Source organism: Zea mays, chromosome 6 (assembly GCF_902167145.1).
Source record: "Zea mays cultivar B73 chromosome 6, Zm-B73-REFERENCE-NAM-5.0, whole genome shotgun sequence".
In the NCBI taxonomy this organism is placed as follows: Eukaryota; Viridiplantae; Streptophyta; class Magnoliopsida; order Poales; family Poaceae; genus Zea; species Zea mays.
Genome location: NC_050101.1, coordinates 177,455,234 through 177,474,482, shown reverse-complemented (window position 1 = coordinate 177,474,482; position 19,249 = coordinate 177,455,234). Strand labels below are relative to the sequence as shown.

General features: G+C 46.8%; 2 protein-coding genes and 1 long non-coding RNA gene across 7 annotated transcripts; all 3 read left to right on the top strand.

The window, feature by feature from the left end:
- Positions 1-5,419: 5,419 nt before the first annotated feature.
- LOC100280614 (calmodulin) lies at positions 5,420-6,203 on the top strand. Its single transcript, NM_001159470.2, has one exon. The coding sequence runs from the start codon at positions 5,588-5,590 to the stop codon at positions 6,104-6,106; it is 519 nt and encodes a 172-aa protein (NP_001152942.1). The 5' UTR covers positions 5,420-5,587; the 3' UTR covers positions 6,107-6,203.
- An 846-nt stretch (positions 6,204-7,049) lies between these two features.
- On the top strand, positions 7,050-10,742 carry LOC103630769 (uncharacterized). Of its 5 annotated transcripts, XR_002748605.2 has the most exons (5): positions 7,050-7,386; positions 7,867-7,951; positions 8,119-8,332; positions 8,729-9,147; positions 9,290-10,742. It is a non-coding gene; the product is annotated as an uncharacterized lncRNA (long non-coding RNA). The 5 variants fall into 5 exon arrangements; XR_555219.4 differs by having other exon boundaries at positions 7,052-7,386; positions 8,119-9,147; XR_555220.4 differs by having other exon boundaries at positions 7,076-7,532; positions 8,119-9,147.
- Positions 10,743-13,283: 2,541 nt separating this feature from the next.
- Positions 13,284-16,788, top strand: LOC103630768 (protein MIZU-KUSSEI 1). Its single transcript, XM_008651832.4, has one exon. The coding sequence runs from the start codon at positions 15,651-15,653 to the stop codon at positions 16,566-16,568; it is 918 nt and encodes a 305-aa protein (XP_008650054.1). The 5' UTR covers positions 13,284-15,650; the 3' UTR covers positions 16,569-16,788.
- Positions 16,789-19,249: the final 2,461 nt, after the last annotated feature.

Sequence of the window (19,249 nt, the reverse complement as noted above, 5' to 3'; positions counted from 1 at the left end):
CACGGGGAAAGAGCTGTGGGATGCTCTTGTTGGAAAGTTTGGAGTTACTGACGCTGGTAGCGAGTTGTATCTCATGGAGCAGCTGTATGACTACAAGATGGTTGAGAACCGATCTGTAGTGGAACAGGCTCATGAGTTTCAGGCACTAGCTAAGGAACTCGAACTTTTTCCTTGTCCTTTGCCTGACAAGTTTGTGGCTGGCGGTATAATCGCCAAGTTACCACCTTTTTGGAAGGACTTTGCTACCTCCCTCAAACATAAGAGACAAGAGTTCAATGTGGAAGAGCTCATTGGTACTCTTGATGTTGAGGAAAGGGCTAGAACAAAGGACAGTGGAAAAGGTGTTGAAACCTCTACTGCTAATGTGGTGCAGAAGAGAAACTTCCGCAAGTTTAACAAGAAGAAAAACCAGAACAAACCAGAGAACGCGAATAAACCTGTTCAAACAGCACAGTTTAAAAAGAAGAACAACAATAACAAGGGAAAGGGAGGATGCTTTGTCTGTGGCAGTGATCAACATTGGGCAAGAGAGTGCCCTGATCGCAAGTTCACTCAAGACAAGAAATCAGCTAATGTTGTAACCACTGAAACTGAAGGAGAAACATCTGGGTATGGTAATTCTTTACCATTTGTTCTTTCAGTCTGTAATTCACCTGAGTGGTGGATGGACAGTGGTGCAAACATTCATGTGTGTGCTGATGCCTCTATGTTCACTTCCTATCAGGTCGGGAGGTCTGGCGCCTTGTTGATGGGAAATGGGTCGCGTGCTCATGTTCTTGGTGTTGGTACGGTCATTCTGAAGTTTACTTCGGGAAAGACGGTGCCATTGAAGAGCGTGCAGCATGTGCCCTCTATCAAGAAGAATCTCGTTAGCGCGTCTATGCTATGTCGAGATGGATACAAAGTTGTTCTTGAGTCTAATAAATGTGTTGTGTCTAAACATGGTATTTTTGTTGGTAAAGGATATGACTGCGGAGGCTTGTTCCGCTTATCACTGCATGATGTGTGTAATAAACTGGTGAATTCTGTTATTTTTTCTGATGAGTCAGATTTATGGCATTCACGTTTTTGTCATGCAAGCTTTGGTTGTCTTATGCAGTTAGCAAATCTAAATCTAATTCCTAAATTTAACTTGGTCAAAAAGTCTAAGTGCCATGTGTGTGTTGAATCAAAACAACCCCGCAAGCCTCACAAGGCTGCTGAGGCGAGGAGTTTGGCACCTCTAGAACTTGTTCATTCTGATCTGTGTGAGATGAATGGAATTTTGACCAAAGGTGGTAAAAGATACTTTCTCACTTTTATAGATGACTCCACTAGATTTTGTTATGTGTATCTCTTAAAAACAAAAGATGAAGCGTTCAATTATTTTAAGGCCTATAAAGCTGAAGTTGAGAACCAACTTGAGAGGAAAATAAAACGGTTAAGGTCTGATCGAGGTGGAGAATATTTCTCTAATGTGTTCGATGAGTTCTGCGTGGAACATGGTATTATTCATGAGAGGACACCGCCATTCTCACCACAATCCAATGGGATTGCTGAAAGAAAAAACCACACTCTAACAGATTTGGTGAATGCCATGTTGAGTACAGCGGGATTATCCAAGGCATGGTGGGGTGAGGCGATCTTGACAGCATGTCATGTCCTGAATAGAGTTCCAACAAAGAACAAAGAGATCACTCCATTTGAGGAATGGGAAAAGAGAAGAGTAAATCTCTCATATTTGCGCACTTGGGGTTGCTTGGCTAAAGTGAATGTGCCAATCAACAAAAAGCGTAAACTTGGACCTAAAACTGTTGACTGTATATTCCTTGGGTACTCTTTTCACAGCACTGGGTATAGGTTCTTAATTATAAAATCTGATGTGCCTGATATGTATGTTGATACTATCATGGAATCAAGAGACGCAACATTTTTTGAGAATGAGTTTCCCATGAAGAATACACCTAGTGATATAAGTCATGAGACTATAATTCCCCATGAGCACGAACTGTCGATTCCTATAGATCATGCTGAGGATTCTCACGTGCACATCCCTGAGGAGGATGACACTATAGTCACTCGAAAGAGCAAGAGACAGAGGGTTGCAAAATCCTTTGGTAATGACTTTATAGTGTACCTTGTGGAAGACACACCAACTACCATTAGTGAGGCATATTCCTCTCCTGATGCTGACTTATGGAAGGAAGCAGTAAGGAGTGAGATGGAATCTATTATGTCTAATGGAACTTGGGAGGTCGTTGACCGTCCTTATGGTTGTCAACCTATAGGTTGCAAATGGATCTTCAAGAAAAAGCTTAGGCCTGATGGTACAATTGAGAGGTACAAGGCAAGGCTTGTGGCCAAAGGATATACCCAAAAGGAGGGTGAATATTTCTTTGATACCTACTCACCAGTGGCTCGATTGACTACAATTCGCACATTAATAGCCGTGGCAGCCTCTTATGGTCTTATCATTCATCAGATGGATGTTAAGACAGCTTTCCTAAATGGAGAGTTGGATGAGGAGATCTATATGGATCAGCCAGAAGGGTTTATTGCGGATGGTCAAGAGAACAAGGTGTGCAGGTTGATAAAATCATTGTATGGCCTAAAACAAGCACCTAAGCAATGGCATGAAAAGTTTGATAATACTCTTACAGCAGCTGGCTTTGTTGTAAATGAATCTGACACGTGTGTATACTATCGGTATGGTGGGGGTGAGTCTGTTATGCTGTGTCTTTATGTTGATGACATTTTGATCTTTGGATCAAATCTCAATGTGATTGAGGAAGTTAAAAATCTTCTATCGAGCAATTTCGAGATGAAAGATTTGGGAGAGGCTGATGTCATTCTAAACATCAAGGTTGTTAGAGAAGCTGATGGTGGGGTAACTTTGTTACAATCCCATTATGTGGAAAAGGTATTGAGTCGCTTTGGTTTTAGTGACTGTGATCCTGCTCCAACACCTTATGACCCCAGTGTGCTATTAAGAAAGAACCGGAGAATAGCAAGGGATCAATTGACATACTCCCAGATCATTGGCTCGCTCATGTACCTTGCAAGTGCAACAAGGCCAGACATCTCTTATGCTGTGAGTAAGCTAAGTCGGTTTGTGTCGAAACCAGGAGATGATCACTGGCGTGCTCTTGAGAGAGTGTTGCGGTATTTGAAAGGTACTATGACATACGGTATTCATTATACCGGAAACCCAAAAGTGCTGGAAGGCTATTGTGATGCCAACTGGATTTCTGATGCTGTTGAGCTTTATGCCACAAGCGGATATGTGTTTCTGTTTGGAGGTGGCGCTGTTTCCTGGAAGTCTTGCAAGCAGACTATCTTAACGAAGTCTACAATGGAAGCAGAACTCGCAGCATTAGACACTGCTGGGGCTGAGGCCGAGTGGCTTCGTGATTTCCTATTGGACTTACCGGTAGTTGAAAAACCGATACCGGCTATTTCCATGAACTGTGACAACCAAACGGTGATTACAAAGGTTAACAGTTCTAGGAATAACATGAAGTCTACAAGGCATGTTAAGAGGAGATTGAAATCTGTCAGAAAGTTGAAAAACTCCGGAGTTATAACTGTGGATTATGTCCACACATCGAATAATCTGGCAGATCAATTCACTAAGGGTCTATCACGCAATGTGATAGAAAGTGCATCGAGGGAAATGGGTATGAGACCCATGTGAGATCTACTCTAGTGGTAACCTGCTCTATGTGATCGGAGATCCCGTGAAGTAGAGTGGTGAAACAAGCTAGGAGTAGATTGTGAGGAAAGATCACTTCTTTAACTCATTTCTGATGCACATCTTTCCTATCTGTAAGGCATGATGGTTTTTACCTTAATGTATTCCAAGAGTCTTATAAAGATGAGATGTTGTCCTACAGAACATCTTCTGAGGAATACACCTATATGAGTCAGACTGCTAGTCACAGTCTATGGGACTTGGGTAATCCCTAAATACTCATGAAAGGCACTGAAGTGTGACTTATATGCTTCTAAACAGCGGGAATACCTTTTTGCAGCCTAGTATCAGCAAAGGATTTGAGTGAATCTTATTTCGCACAAAACTGTCAATTCAAGGCATAGTCCATTGTTCAGTTGTGAATGAGTGAAACTCTTATTCTAGATGGATGTTCAACTTAACAGTCTCCATCAAACACTGGTATATCAAAGGATTGTGATTCTGATACTTCATCATTACAAACCCTAGAGTTTGGTGGGGATTGTTGGATCTTTTATGGGCTTGGCCCATTTATTGAATAAACTCTATGGTGTGTAATGGTGGAGAATACCAATAGTACCACATTGGAAGTCCAAGGGTCTTTTGTCTTGACTTATATGGTGGGATTTATTCCACTTAACTTGAGAAGTCAAGAAATGGACAAGGGCGTGCCACACGCGCGCGCGCGCCGCCGCCGCCGGCCGGGCCGGGCGTGGCGTGGCGTGGCGAGGCAGGCAGGCAGGCAGGCAGGCGAGCGGGCGTGCGTGGTGTGGTGTGGTTGTGTTAATTTTTAGCACTCACTAACCGCGTACGTCAGCCGAGTGACTCTGTCTCTTCGTCTGCCGAGTGACCCTGTCTCTTCGTCAGCCAGCCGAGTGACCCTTCTCCTTCAGCTGCCGACTCATGGCATAACTCGGCTAGAGCTGGCCGACTCTTGGCGTGACTCGGCGACCTTTCTCCTTCAGCTTCCCTCTGCGAGAGGTTAAATAGAGGAGCACCCCTGTCACTCGGTGCATGCGAGAAACACTTTCAGTCTCACAGTCCAGCCGCCCGAGTGAGGGTATTTCCATCTCGTGACTCTGCGCGCACAGAGAAGCGAGAGGGCAGGTGCCTCCGAAGCCGGTGCCGTTCGAGACCTTGCACGGGGGATCGGCAATTAGGTTTTTGGGGAGCGTCTACGCGACTGCCCAAAACATCTTCAACATGACAAAGGAAGCTGGTCAAGGATCTGGATCATCAGAGCGCATAGGAGGGTATGATCAGTTTATTTACTTACTGTTTTGTGTTCTGGAGATTATATATGTTTCACACATTCATCTATGCTGTTTTATTTTTACGAATGATTTTATCTTATCTGTTATGTCTTATTATAATATGATAGATCTGTCTGTTTTAATTTTACAGTCATACTGTTTGTGTTTGTATCTGTTTATTTTCTATTGTTCAGTCAGTTTACATGTTTATCGTATTTATATGATTTATATAATTCATATGCTTTATGTTCTCTTGATTCATAGTGGTATGGATCAATTTAAGATCACGATTTCTATGGTTAATTATTTATTATATGTCATCATCATAATGTTAATTTATAGAATTAAAATAATACGAAAAATGCCTAATTCTAAGAGGCCCAAGCCGTTTTGACGCGCACGTAGCGACCGGGGACTTTCCCTCCAACCTCCGTCCACGCAGGTCCTCACTGTCTGTCTGTCTCCAGCCAAAGCCAAACCAACCAAAAGCCCTCGCGACGCGTCTTCCCGGTAGATCCACCCCCTCCGTAAATAACCCGGTCGCCGTCTCCACCTCATCATCCCTGCAGTTGTGGATCAGTTCGTCCTCCGTCTCTCTCCACAAGTCTCCTCTAGGCGCCAAGCAATGACAAGGTCAGCACCGCCGGCCTCTCCTCCGGCGCCGAAGCCCGTGCTGCGCGGGAGCCAGCTGGAGCAGCTCCGCGAGATCTTCCGGCGCTTCGACATGGACGGCGACGGCAGCCTGACGCAGCTGGAGCTGGGGGCGCTGCTGCGGTCGCTGGGCCTGCGCCCCACGGGGGAGGAGGCCCGCGCGCTGCTGGCGGCCATGGACTCCAACGGCAACGGCGCGGTGGAGTTCGGCGAGCTGGCGGCCGCCATCGCGCCGCTGCTCACCACGCAGACGCACCTCGTCGACCAGGCCCAGCTCCTGGAGGTGTTCCGCGCCTTCGACCGCGACGGCAACGGCTACATCTCCGCCGCCGAGCTGGCGCGCTCCATGGCGCGCATCGGCCAGCCGCTCACCTTCGAGGAGCTCACGCGCATGATGCGCGACGCCGACGCCGACGGTGACGGCGTCATCAGCTTCAACGAGTTCGCCGCCGTCATGGCCAAGTCCGCGCTCGACTTCCTCGGCGTCGCCTGATGCCCTCTGATGGACCGATCGATCGATCGGTCTCGCTCACCGCCCGCCGCCGTAACCCCGTGGCCCTGTCCCTCGCCCGCCGTTGATTACCTGTTCTCTCTCTCTCTCTTTTTTTTGTTAGGAAGATGCTCATCCGGTTAATGTAGGATAACTGACACAAGATAATGTAACTCAAAAACTCATCGCTGGTTTGTAACATGGATGAACTCGGAAAATGTGTACATATTTTGGATGGATTTGTTCAATCTTTCATTTTTTTCTTCTTCTGCGGATTATGTTCTAGCACACTTCTCCTGGATTTGACCTGTGGGCTGTGCTGGCGCGGTGCGGTAGTACCGCTAAACGGAAAAAAAATTCTCTACATCTAGGATACAAACGCATATCTAATTATGTACCAGCTGAAGATCTATAAAAACAGATCAAAATTTGTAATTTGTATTTTTTTCGTTCATTCAGATAGGTCTCCAGGTATGTGACATCTGGGAAGAAATTTTTTCCCCATAAACGCCGTGATCGCGATCCGCTTTTCACGCTGAGCAGATGCAGAGCAAGCCCATCCGTCGAGCACGTGCCGTGCACCGACCGACCTGCGCAACGCCCGACGCGCATCGTAACAGACTGTGGACCGGGGCCGGGCTGTCGTCCACTCGTCCCCGCTCCAAACCGTGGTCCGTTTCCGGCCGCGTGCACACGCGCCGGCACCGCACGCGTTCCACCGCTTCAGTTTTTGTCGCCCACAGCGGCGCTGGCAAAGCCAGCGCGGCGCCGTGTTCCTTTCGGCAAACCCAGTCAAAGACTCAGAAAGGCCCAGCCAGCATTTGTAGTATCGCTGCCCAGGCTTGCCCAACCAAAACGAGGCCTAGCCCACTACCAGCTGTTGTAGAGACTCGTGGGCTCTAACGGGAGGGCTTAGGGGGCCTCGTGAGTTCTCTGTTCCCGTGAGGCCCAATGGCTCGCCCCGCGCCCCGGCATGCGGCATCCCCCTCCATCCAGGCTCCACCCAACGCTGCCGCCTGCCGCCTGCCGCCTGCCGCCGAGACCCTCGCGCTCGTCGATCGCCGTGGAAATGCATCTCGACAGCGACCACCCCGCCGGCGTTCGTCCCACGATACGGGCCCCAGGGCCTGCGCCGCCGCACCGGCCCGGTCACGCTCAACTTCTCGAGCCCCCGCAGCGGCCACGCGGGGACCGGAGGCGATCTTCCGGGAGGACGTCGGTCACGCCGCCGCCGAGACGTACCTCGTAACGGGACTCGCCTTCACCCGGCTCGGATACCTCGGGTGATCTGCGTTTACCAATATTACTCGCGATAGCCTTCCATGTCTCGCTTCAGTTCCTTGATCGGTGGTGGTTGTGTTTCTCTAACACCGTGACCGTGAAACCTCTCCGATAGATTATTATGCGACCCATGTGGTGGGTGGTGAAGGTTAATACTCCCTCCGTCCCAAAGTAAAATTCGTTTTCATATATCATATAATAAATAATATATTTGTTTTATATACATGTCTAGATTTATCATCATCAATTTGAACATAGACAGAAAAATCGAAAGCTAAAATGACTACGGAGGGAGCAGTAATTTATAACAACCTGCATTCTTATTCCTTATGGTGATAACGACCTGTAATATCAGGAGAATGCTAGTTTGTATTTGTAGCTTGAGATTCATATCGTGCAACATAGAGTTTGTTGTCCATTCATCGCAATGCACAAATGCAACAGACCTTCATGATTAAATTTCTGACATGCCTTTGTGCCAGGGCTGGTTATCGGTGGATATGAGGATATCACATCTTATTGCACTCCGTGTATATGCTGTTTTACTCATGCCCGGTTTCATAGAAGGTGTGCGATATGGGATTTAGCTTTTGGTTATCTTGCTAAACAATTCGTTTTCTTATATGCTTGCGATAGATGATGTTGAAATATGGTCAGCATAACATATTCTAACAACTAATATTTATACCTTTTTTTTTGTTTGTTTCCATTTGGCTACTACTATTTCTTTTCAGGTCAGGTTATTAGAAGTGTAGTACTGTAGTCTATGGAGAACAACCAAGAAATGGGTCAGCTAAGTTTAAAGAAAGTCACGTGCTATATAGCGTCCTCGAGCACTTATAACAGTAGATCCAGAGAAATTATGTGTGTTGGAATTGTACATGCCCAGAGATAACAGCAAATCAAGTCCGTTGTGGCATTTGTAACTGGAGGAGCTTGGATCATCGGGTAAGTGACAGTTTCCTCATAAATCACACTACATTACAGGGTTTGTTCATGGCGACTTTCCTTTATTACTAACGTGGCTTATATTTATTATATATATTTAGTTACTAGTCATCTGACGGTACATTGCTACAGTTTATATATATATATATATATTTATTAAATATAATTATATATTTATATATAATTATATAAATATAGGTAGAACTTGATTAAATGACATATTTATTAAAATATAATTATATTTTTATTTTCAAATTATTAGTGTTTGTACACACACAATATCTATCTTTTACAAAACATAAACGAACAAGAGCTCCACTGGTTAGATGAGGGGAGCCTGTATTCAGGCGGCTAAGGTTCGATCCCTCGCTCGCTTCATTTTTTGGGCATGCACAGGAATAGAGTTAATCCGTGAATTTGCTGGCGTGGGAGGGGGCATCGCTGGGCAGACGACACTCACGACGAAAGTCGTGCTTTAAAGGTATAGGGACAAGGCATGGAGTGGTCTCCTTGGAAGGCGGTTTGCAGACAGGATTTATAGTAGCTTGGATTGATTACAGGTGCTGATGCCTTAAAGAATTTTGTGTTGTATACACCACCGCATACATTTAATTCACCATTATTTTTTTGACCTGTAGTTTTATTATTAATTTTGAGTAATGACTGGTTGGTTTCTCTTTGCTTGACTGCCAAAATTTAAATATGACTGGCAGAAATTTCCCTCGAGGAACAATAAGTGACGTGGTCAGTGATGGTTCTGAGGCAATATCATTCATTTGTAACAATGTTGTTAGCTTTGTAGGAGATCCTACTAAGTAAGTGATACTTTGTCATTTGTTCGCAAGCAAGTAGTACTTACAGTTGAATAGTTGATCTTTGAATTCTGTATTCTCACTGCTTTAGATTTTGTATGTTAATCGTTATTTTTTAATAAATCAATTTATGACGAATCTGCAGAATTTACTTGATGGGTCAATCAGCAGGAGCACATATTGTGGCCTGCGTGCTCTTAGAGCAAGCACTTAAAGAATCTAAGGGAGAGAGCACCTATTGTAATGTGGTTCAAATAAAAGTATGTTTTTGTTTATCTGGAGGGTAAGAACTTGAAAGCATGGGGATCTGTTTTATTATGTCTGTAATTTTATATTCTTAATCATATATTTTATTATTAAATAGCACTAGAACATAAAATGATTTTATCTGATAAGGCATTAAAAATGCTTGCACCATGCTTGTATAATGAAATCTGATTTATGAAACTAGGCCTAGCCCTTCACATCTAGAAAAGGCTAGATTTCTTGGATTTTCAGGAGTCTAAATTTTGCATTTTACAACAATAGCAACAAAATCCTTTTAGTACCAAGCAAGTTGGAGTAAGATAGAGTTGAAATCAAATAAAAACCAGAAGTTAAGTTTCAGGCATATGGATAGTTGTTCTCCACGCACTCCTATTCAAAGACAAACCTTTGGTTATATTTCATCCTTTCAAATCTCTTTTTATTGTCTGTTCCTATTTCAAATTCGGCCTTTCCCTGCCTCTCTCTCCATTGCTATCACGCCTTAGAATTACAATACACATTGGTGTCTCTGAAGGTCTCCATTGGATCTGTCCAAACATCTCCACCACTGTTGGACAAGTTTTACTCCAAGTGGTGTTATCTCTAGCCTATCATATATATCATCATTCTGAACTTGATCCCTTCTTTTATTGACATAAATCAAATGCAACATACGCATTTCCATAACACTTGCCAACGTGTCGCTTTTTTATAGGCCAACATTATGTATCACATAACATAGCAGGTCTAATAGTCGTTCTATAAAACTTGACTTTTAGTTTCTGTAGTATCCTCTTGTCACATAGAATGTCAGATGCTTGACCACTTCATCCACCTTCCTTTGATTCTATAGCTAACATCTTCATCAGCATTCCCGTCTATTTTCTAAACTTATTTGATTGCCAAATCTTAGCCACTTATGTTGCTATTTTTTTCTCGGTTTGGCTGTCCTGCCTGGTTGTGCCTTCTCTAGTATTGATTGAGGTATGAGTGGGATAGAATGGTCATAACTTCTCTGTGGAGGTAAGATTTTAGGATCCTTAAACAAGTCCTTGTATTTGGTTATTAAGTTGGTGATTCCAGGTGATTGAAGAACCGGGTGGTCTGGGGTTGGTGGTTTGGTGTCAGAAACATAGTCCATCAACACAAAAGGCCAGACATAATTACCTTTTTGTTTTCCTGCTTCTTGGAACTCCGAAGTTTTGTGCGTGCAGTCACGCTGCATTGGACTGTGTTGTTGCAACCAATCATAGCTTGAGATGGCATCATAAGGGTGCATATCGAGCTCAACCGTATCTAAAGATTGTGTATGTCCTTGACAGTACCATTTTAAGTTAGAGACCTTTTTGTCAGTCAGCAGTTTTTCACTATGTTTTAGGTCCAGTAAGTTAAGCATGACTTTGTTCTTCAACTTGGTCTTGAGTTTGATGCAATCATTATGATCAGTGCTGGATATTGCATTGAGGGACAGCCGACAAAATTCTTCAGGAAGTGTGTCTTCAGTTCTGTCCAACACTTCACCATCAAGCTCTCTGTCCAGGCATTTCCGTACCAAGGCATTCACTTGTGGTTTATTCCTTTTAGAGAAAATCTCATTGTGGCCAGGTTGTCTGTTGAGGCCTGTTATCAACTTATCATCTTTGTGGTGGTGTTGGTGCCTGGGTTGATTAGGTGTCCTCTGGTATTTAAATTTAATTCTCTCCAGGACCCTTTGTTGAATATTGGCAATAACAGCTGCTATGTCAACTGTTGTGTTCACTTGAGGTTCAACTACAGCTCTGATCTCATCTTTAAAGCCACATACGTAGTTACGTACTTGGAAGCAAAGAACAAATCATCAAGGTGACAGCAGTGCATAGTGATATCAAACTGTAAGGACTGAAACTGAGTTGTGTAGTCCTTCACAATGCCAGTCTGCCTTAGAGCCAATAAGTCTGTGACAGCAGTTCTGTAATCATCCTTGCCAATTTTGGCCTCAACAGCTTCAAAGAGTTGCTTCCATGATTTGAAGGTTATTTATAAGCTTGAGACCATTTGGTAGCATTGCCCTGCAAATGCATAGTGGCTGCTTGAACCCACAGATTTTCAGGGATGCTGATGATAGCGAAGTAATTATGTTACTTATCCAACCAGATTCAGGGATCAGTGCCATCAAATATAGGAAATTGCATTTTTGGTAAAGCATGATGGGGGAAAGGTTTCTCTTTTGGATGTCTCATGAGTATGCTTGTGGGACTTGGAGTGCTCAGTCTTGTGACAGTTTTTGCTGGTGGCAAACACAATGATGAAGGGTGGTTCTTCCTCATATATCAGGGACGCGGAATCACTCCCTGAACTTCTTTCATCTTTAAAGTTGCGCAATGTCAGATGGGAGACAGCTTGGCCATTGGACTGAACTTGTTTGGAGATGAACTGTTGTTTCGCTCAACATTTGTCCATCTTAAGCCTTGTTCGTTTGTGTCGGATTGATGGGTCGGAACGATTCCTAGCCGGATTGCTTCTCTAATTTATATAAACTTTGATTAGCTGGAACGATTCCGGGTGCAATCCGATGTAAACGAACAAGGCCTTAAGGTTGTTCCGATCCATTTGGGTTTTCAGCTCCTCTTGAATCAATCCAATGACATTGACTCTGGCGAAGAGCGTGTCAAAATTCTCCATGACTTGTCGTCCTCCCTCCGTGCTCTTGGACATGGCGGTGTCCAACAAGATCTTGATCTGCATCCAAGGTTTTAGGTGGAGCCGTGGTGACTGATGCAAGAAACCTCTGCGACCCATACCCTATTTCGTGCTTAGCACTGTCTTCGCCTGCCGACTGCCGGCCGCCTCCATGCCATGTCGTGTCGGTGTCGCCGGACGGCATGGGCCTGCCGTTCTGTAGCTCCGTGGCACCCTCCAGTACCCATCGCAGTGAGACCATGTTTGGTCTTGTTGTGCCTCCTCATTCTGCCTGTCAGCTGTCACCGTCCTTCCAGAATTCCCACCGTGCTGCATGTTAGGTGGCCGGCATTGGTTGGGGCGGCCGTGCTGTGCCGGCAGCCGTATCGGCATGCGATGCGACTATGGGGGTGTTTGGTTACACCCCGCTAAAATTTAGCCCATGTCCCATCGAATGTTTGAACCTCCGTTCCGGGTATTAAATGTAGTCGGATTATAAAACTAATTTGTCAGCCGAAGATTAAAAGACGAGACAAATCTAGTCCAGTTGGTTGGGTCTATATTTCATACTCCTATTTAAAAGTCAAACGCTTGATGTGACCCGGGCTAAACTTTAGCAGGAGCAACCAAACACCCCTATGCGAGGAAAGGAAATTCTCCGGCCCAAAGGATTCTGCTGGCCGTATGGCTGGCTGCATCACGTCACATCTGCACTTCTACCATGATAGGTTATTTCCTCACCTAATTGTAAATACGTGTACACGGTGCTAGAGAGTCAAAACGGTCGGTTGATGACACATGTCATGCTCATCACCAGTATTTATACGCAGGTGTACTTACCCGTTGATTTGATTTTAGTAGAGATGAATTTCTAGGTATAATTTGTGTGTGTACAATGATCTGTCGCGGCGGACGCAGATTGGGATGTATCATGTACACGGCTAAATTTGGGCCGTTCGATCGATCGTCATTGATGAGTGGAAGGACAAGGACTGTTGGTGTACTGTAAACAGCTAACGTGATACTTATGTCCTACACAACACGAAACCATGCAAGATGCAGCAGACGCGAAATTAAAGACCGGGGGCCAGGGCTGGATTGAAGAAGGCAAGGCGGCCGCCGGCCAGGGTCATCATCCAGCGGACATTAGAAACAGCGGCCAGGGTCCGTAGCAGCTTCTGCAAAGCTGAAACAAACCGGGCCTAGACTAGGGCGGCGACGCCGCGACGGACGGAGCTAGGCCGCGGCCCGTGTCGTCTCTGGCCCTCCTCCCCGCCGATCGCGTCGCACAGCACGGGCACGGCGTCGTGGTCTGGTCTCGTGCTGTCGTGCAGCACTAGCAACAGTACCAATCACAGCTACAGAGTGCTGACGTACTAGGACGGTGAGGCTGGCAGCTCGTACGGCGTGTCACGTCGCCACCTGGACGGCGGCCTGCGCCGGCGCTGGCTCTTCCGACGCGGCTGGTCCCTTGCCGCCACGCACCGTCGCCGTCGGTCCCCTGGCTGGCAGTGGCAGTGGCAGTGGGTGGCCGGCCTTCCACCTGTGGCTTGTGTGGGCTGTGGCGGTGTGGCTGGCCTATGGCCCGGTCAAAGCAAAGCAAGCGAGAGCAGCAGCAGGCCAGCAGCTTTCGCTTTGGAATTTTGCCGGGCCAGCCGCGTCTTTGGGTTTGGGACCCGCGCTCGCGTGGTGCTGGTGCCGCCGATCCCCAGGCAGCTTTTGGCAGCGGGAAAAAAACAGCAACGGCCTACTCTCCCCGTCGTCTTTCTGTTCTGCTCCTGCAATCTGCCGCAGCCGTCCTCAGTCTGTCACGTTCTCACCCGCTCGCTCACTCAACTCATTCCCGGTTCTAATGAAAAAGAAAGAAAGAAAGTTGCACACCGTAGTAGTAGTAGCAGCATTACACGAAGAATGGAAAAGGAGTAGGAATCGCATGTTACAGTAGCGTGTTCCAGCTCGTAGATCTTGAGAAAGATTTCAGTTAAAGAAAACGCTCTAACAGAGCCACATAGATGAAACAAAACGGTCTGCTGTGAAACGAAACGACCAAAACTCTGGAAACTGATGCCTTGACAGGCAGGCTTACCAACAAATGTTCGTTCCTTCTCTCTTTTTCTCTCTCTCTTGACAGTGGAGAAATGTTCTCGCACGGTTTTACTGTGTTGTTCTCAAGTCAAGATGTATTGGCAAACATAGTGTTTCCATGTGCGCTGTTTACAGTTTTTATTGTGCTCGCTAGGAGAAGAGCAGCTGAGCCTGTGGCTCTATGAACTTCGGTTCGGTACAGTTAAGCAAAGCGGCACCGCATCTGCATGCCCATCTCCTTCAATATCTAAATGATAAAAAGATGACAGAGTTTAGATTAATTTCTCATAATATGTGACAGTGACAGGTAAATAACTCTAAACTGTATATATATGTTGTTTTTTAGAGTTATTAGAGCAACAAAAGAGGTACTCCAAAAATTTGTGCTCTAGTTCTAAAAACTCTATAAAGTTTACAACTATGTAGTTAGAGTGTTTGACATGCTTTGATCAGCTCAGTTTTGCTCTGTAATCATGACAAACACGTCCTAAGACGTGCTTAAAGGTATACTGTTCAAACAGTAAGCCTGCAGACGCCATTTAGAGACTTTGTTTATACCCTGACAGATGGTGGCATTATGCTTATATCTAGTACTTCTACTCGCCTATCTCCGGCATACATACATGAATTAGGCAATACATGAATTAGGCAGGACAAACCTAGTACTCCCTCCGTTTCTTTTTATTTGTCGCTGGATAGTGCAAAATTACACTATCCAGCGACAAATAAAAAGAAACGGAGGCAGTATAAAGATCAGGTGATCAAGTCCACGTTTGTTCGGAACCTGAACAATATGATCATCTTGGTATGAGTTTTCTAATCTCGGCATTATGTTTCATCAGTGCATCATCATCAACCACCAACATTCTCATTCACATGTGCAGAGTACTAGTCATGTCACTGGCAGCAGAGATTCAAAGCAGGCACGGCCTCTCTTGTCACTCTCTCTGTCCCGCATCCACACGCAATCTCAAGGCCCCACCGATTATGTAATCAAACCATAAATCTCTCAACCCTGCCCCCCGCTGCCACAATCTCAGTTCCTGTCTACCATTTCCTCACAAGAAACAAGTGCCAGTTCCTTAAAAAAAAGAAAAAGAAACAAGGGCCAGACCTGCAGGGCCCACCGGCCCAGAGCCTTCAGACACAGCAACACAAGGAGATAAAAGAAAAAGAAACGACACTCCTTGCTCTGTCTTTCTCTCTCATCTTCCTCCTCTGTCCTGTTTGCTCAGTACTGGTGGGTTCTGCTCACCAGCCTCCTTCCCAGTACAAAAGCCTTAGCGCCATGGACTGTGCTTTGGTGCCCTCCTACAGTTCAGCTCAGCCTTGGATATAACCTCACGCACACAGCCCAGCACAAGCACGCTACGCAGCAGCCTTCCAGCTCCAGCCAAGCAAAGCACAGGGTCCATTGCACTGCATTGTATCGCAGCATTTCTCTGCTTCGCTTCGCTTGCTTCAGGAAAGCTTGAGCTAGCTCGAAGTAGAAGGACAAGGCAGCAAAGTCACGCACCATGAGAACCATCGCGGCGAGGAACACGCACGACTCGCTCTCCTTCTCCAGGCGCCACTTCAAGTGGCCCGTCCTCGGCAAGAGCAAGAGCCACGGCGCCGCGACGTTCGGGGACGAGGAGTACATGAAGAGCTCGGAGGCGGAGGACGACGACGAGACGACCATGGCCTTCTCCTCCGCCTGCCCGTCCTTCCACTCCGATGGCTTCGTGTCCCCTCCGCTGAAGCCGGCGCCGTCGGCCCAGCAGCAGCAAGCGGCGGCGGCGGTGGCGGCGGGGCAGAGGAGGAGGATGAAGGTCCGGACTGCCGTGTCGCGCCTGCGGTCCGCGCTGGCCAACGCCGTGGCCGGGCGGCACCGACAGGTGGGCATGGGCGCGCGGCTCACCGGCACGCTCTACGGCCACCGGCGCGGCCACGTGCACCTGGCGTTCCAGGTGGACCCGCGCGCGTGCCCGGCGCTGCTGCTGGAGCTGGCGGCGCCCACGGCGGCGCTGGTGCGGGAGATGGCCTCGGGCCTGGTGCGCATCGCGCTGGAGTGCGACCGCGCCAGGGCCAGGGGGTCGCCCGCCGCCGCGCTGCCGTCCCCGTCCCCGGGCGCCGGCAAGAGGCTGGTGGAGGAGACGGTGTGGCGCGCCTACTGCAACGGCAAGAGCTGCGGGTACGCGGTGCGGCGCGAGTGCGGCGCCGCGGACTGGCGCGTGCTCCGCGCGCTCGAGCCCGTGTCCATGGGCGCCGGAGTCATCCCCGCCGCCAGCTGCGGCGGCGGCGAGGGCGACGTCATGTACATGCGCGCGCGGTTCGAGCGCGTCGTGGGGTCTCGCGACTCGGAGGCCTTCTACATGATGAATCCGGACGGTAGCGGCGGCGGCGCTCATGGTCATGGCGGGCCCGAGCTCAGCGTCTACCTCCTCAGAGTCTGATCGGCCGCCATGGCAGTGGCAGTGACATCTGCACCTCGGCCCTGATCGTTTTTTTCTGTGCATGCCAAGCTGTGAAAATGGATTAGTAGGCACCTAGGTGTAGCTGTTAGCACTTCTAGGGGGTGTTTGATAAAGTGGCTAAGTCCCTTCCTTTCACATCCAATGTTTGATGCTAGATTAAAGTATTAATTATATTTTAATTATAAAAAATAATTAAATAGATAAGAACTGAACGGCAACACAAACCTATTAGCCTAATTAGTTCGTGATCTGCTTATACGAACATCTGCTAATCACGAATTAGTTAGGTTTAATAAATTATCTCGCTGTTTACTCATCATCTTTATAATTAGTCTGTCTCTTTATATTTATCTTAGACTGTCAACTTCTTAAGCTCACCTGTGATATGATTTGTAGCTCTTGTGCTCGTATACCAATTAAAATCTACTGTATATGTAACTGATTCCGTATAGCGCTCATATGGGATAAAAAAACAATAGTATGTCTCGTATTGTAGCATAGCTGGCACTTAGTCTGCCCGCAGCCATGCACTGGGAAGGGCACGCTAAAGTTTTAGCGCAAGGCAATACGCTGCAGCGGGAACTGGAAACTACATGCACCGCGCCGGTACGCCACTCCTAGCGCTCGTATGGGTGCTGCTCTATCCACTGTGCACGAGGACGGCAGCCGATGCCGCGCCCGCCTGGTTGGACCACGTGGAGGACGTGTAGTGTGTTCCCAGGGATAGAGTTAGATACAGAGTAAATATGAGTGCGGAGAATTGTGATATAGAGTAAAGAATCTCGCTGAACAGGATAGAATATTCTTTTAGAGTAAAAATTTAGGGTTGTATGAGTGTGGATAGCCTTAGCCCTGATATATGTATTAATGTTGCCTTCAGGCTCATCTCCTCCTAAATGTACTTTCTATTCTATTTTAACATTTCTTTAATCTTAACATTTCTCCTTAAAAGATTGCCCTCACATTCAGTGCGTTCTCCAATAGTTTCCCCTCTCCATATCCTCATATACCAATTGTTCAAGAAAAAGCATCCTCTTGTTGGACGCTAGCTAGCGCCGCGCAAGAGTGTTTACGGAGTCCTTCGCTTCCCTCAAAATATACGGGCAAATCGCTTTTTCTTTTGATTGTAAAGTGTAATTCTTGTGTTAATGATGCATACTCTAGTCATAGAGGTAAATACCCCATATGGTACTCCATGCTACTGACATAAGATATGCACTTTCTTCATAGTCAGAGTTAGCAATGGCGATTTCTTTTTCATCCTATGTATTAACTGTAACTGAAGACACTGACGACATCCAGGTAATAAGGTGGCCTTCTAGGTACACTAGGGTTAGAAGTTGTGCCTTTTATAGGTATGGATTTTTTTTGTTTGCTGAGCTTCATGGCTTAGACACCCCCCCTAGAGCTACGGTGACTAGATTCTTGAGTTAATTAAGTTGGCGGTTTTAAATATTATGTAAAAAAATAAAGATGTTTAGAAGCGTTGTATTTTTTATAAAGCAATCATCTTTATATTTACATGTAGAGTTTAACCATTGATTCGTGGAGTATATAATTAGGACTTCTAATTTAAACCAGCTGCGTGCAAAAGTTTTTTTTGCGCTCGAGTTTTGGAACGAAAACACGTCGTGTTGGGCAGTCAGGACATGTCACCATGTTGCTCTCAAAAGACTCGAATTCTGTCTGCTTTTATAGTGGGCCTGTACCATCCCCCATGGCCATAGCCCCATACCGACGTGCTGTGGTCTGGCGTACAGTAGCTCATCTGACTGTCCTTTCGGCAGTCCTTGTGCATGTTTTTTTGCTGCATTTTCTTTGGATCTGAATCGTGAATCCCGTCTCGGAAACCAAGTTTCACGACGCAAGAAGAACCACGACAGACTAGTAGTGCTACGAGTGCCGTGCTTCCCCCGCACCAGGGACACTCGTGGTACGGGGGGGGATGGAACGCCTGTGCAGCGGGCGCTCATCGCCAGGCCGACACTCTCGTGTGTTCATGTCTGCAGCAGCCTGCTGGCCAGGGCAACTGCTGCATGCATAGCAGCAGGTCTGTACGACGCTAGTAGTACGTACAGTACAATACGCTCTCCCTTTGTACACGGGAGTGGGATTGGGGATGGGACGTGGAATCCGGGGCACTGGGGCAGGGATCCACTGCTTCTGTTCTCAACCTGCATGGGATCAAGCACACCCAGACCCAGTCACCCAGGGCACTCAGCTCAGCTGATCCAGCTAGAGGAGCAAGCGGCAAGCGTAGGAGTACATGCCTAGCGCCCTAGCCGCAGTCGCATCCATCCCCTTTTGCCATCCCGAGGCAGCTGCAGCATGGCGCAGACTGCAGCGACGGCATGCCATCCCGAGCAGACAGAGCAGGACTACACCTGTCTATCAGCAGTGCTGTACGGGCAGCGTCGCTAGCCCACTGAGTAAATAGTACTAGTGTCTTGACGCGCGCCCTGCTCGCGTTTGTTTTACAATTGTATCAAAAATACATATATAAAAATATGAGTATATATATATATATATATATATATATATATATATATATATATATATATATATATATATATATATGAGGTAATGGAAGCCCTGGGCTTCCGTTAGTGGACGAAGCCCCAGCCAGGGAGACCGAACGGGTCGTGTTAGGCCCACTGGAC

Excerpts from the sequence above, each read along its gene's own strand:
- LOC100280614 (NM_001159470.2), top strand. The coding sequence starts at position 5,588 with ATGACAAGGTCAGCACCGCCGGCCTCTCCTCCGGCGCCGAAGCCCGTG.
- LOC103630768 (XM_008651832.4), top strand. The coding sequence starts at position 15,651 with ATGAGAACCATCGCGGCGAGGAACACGCACGACTCGCTCTCCTTCTCC.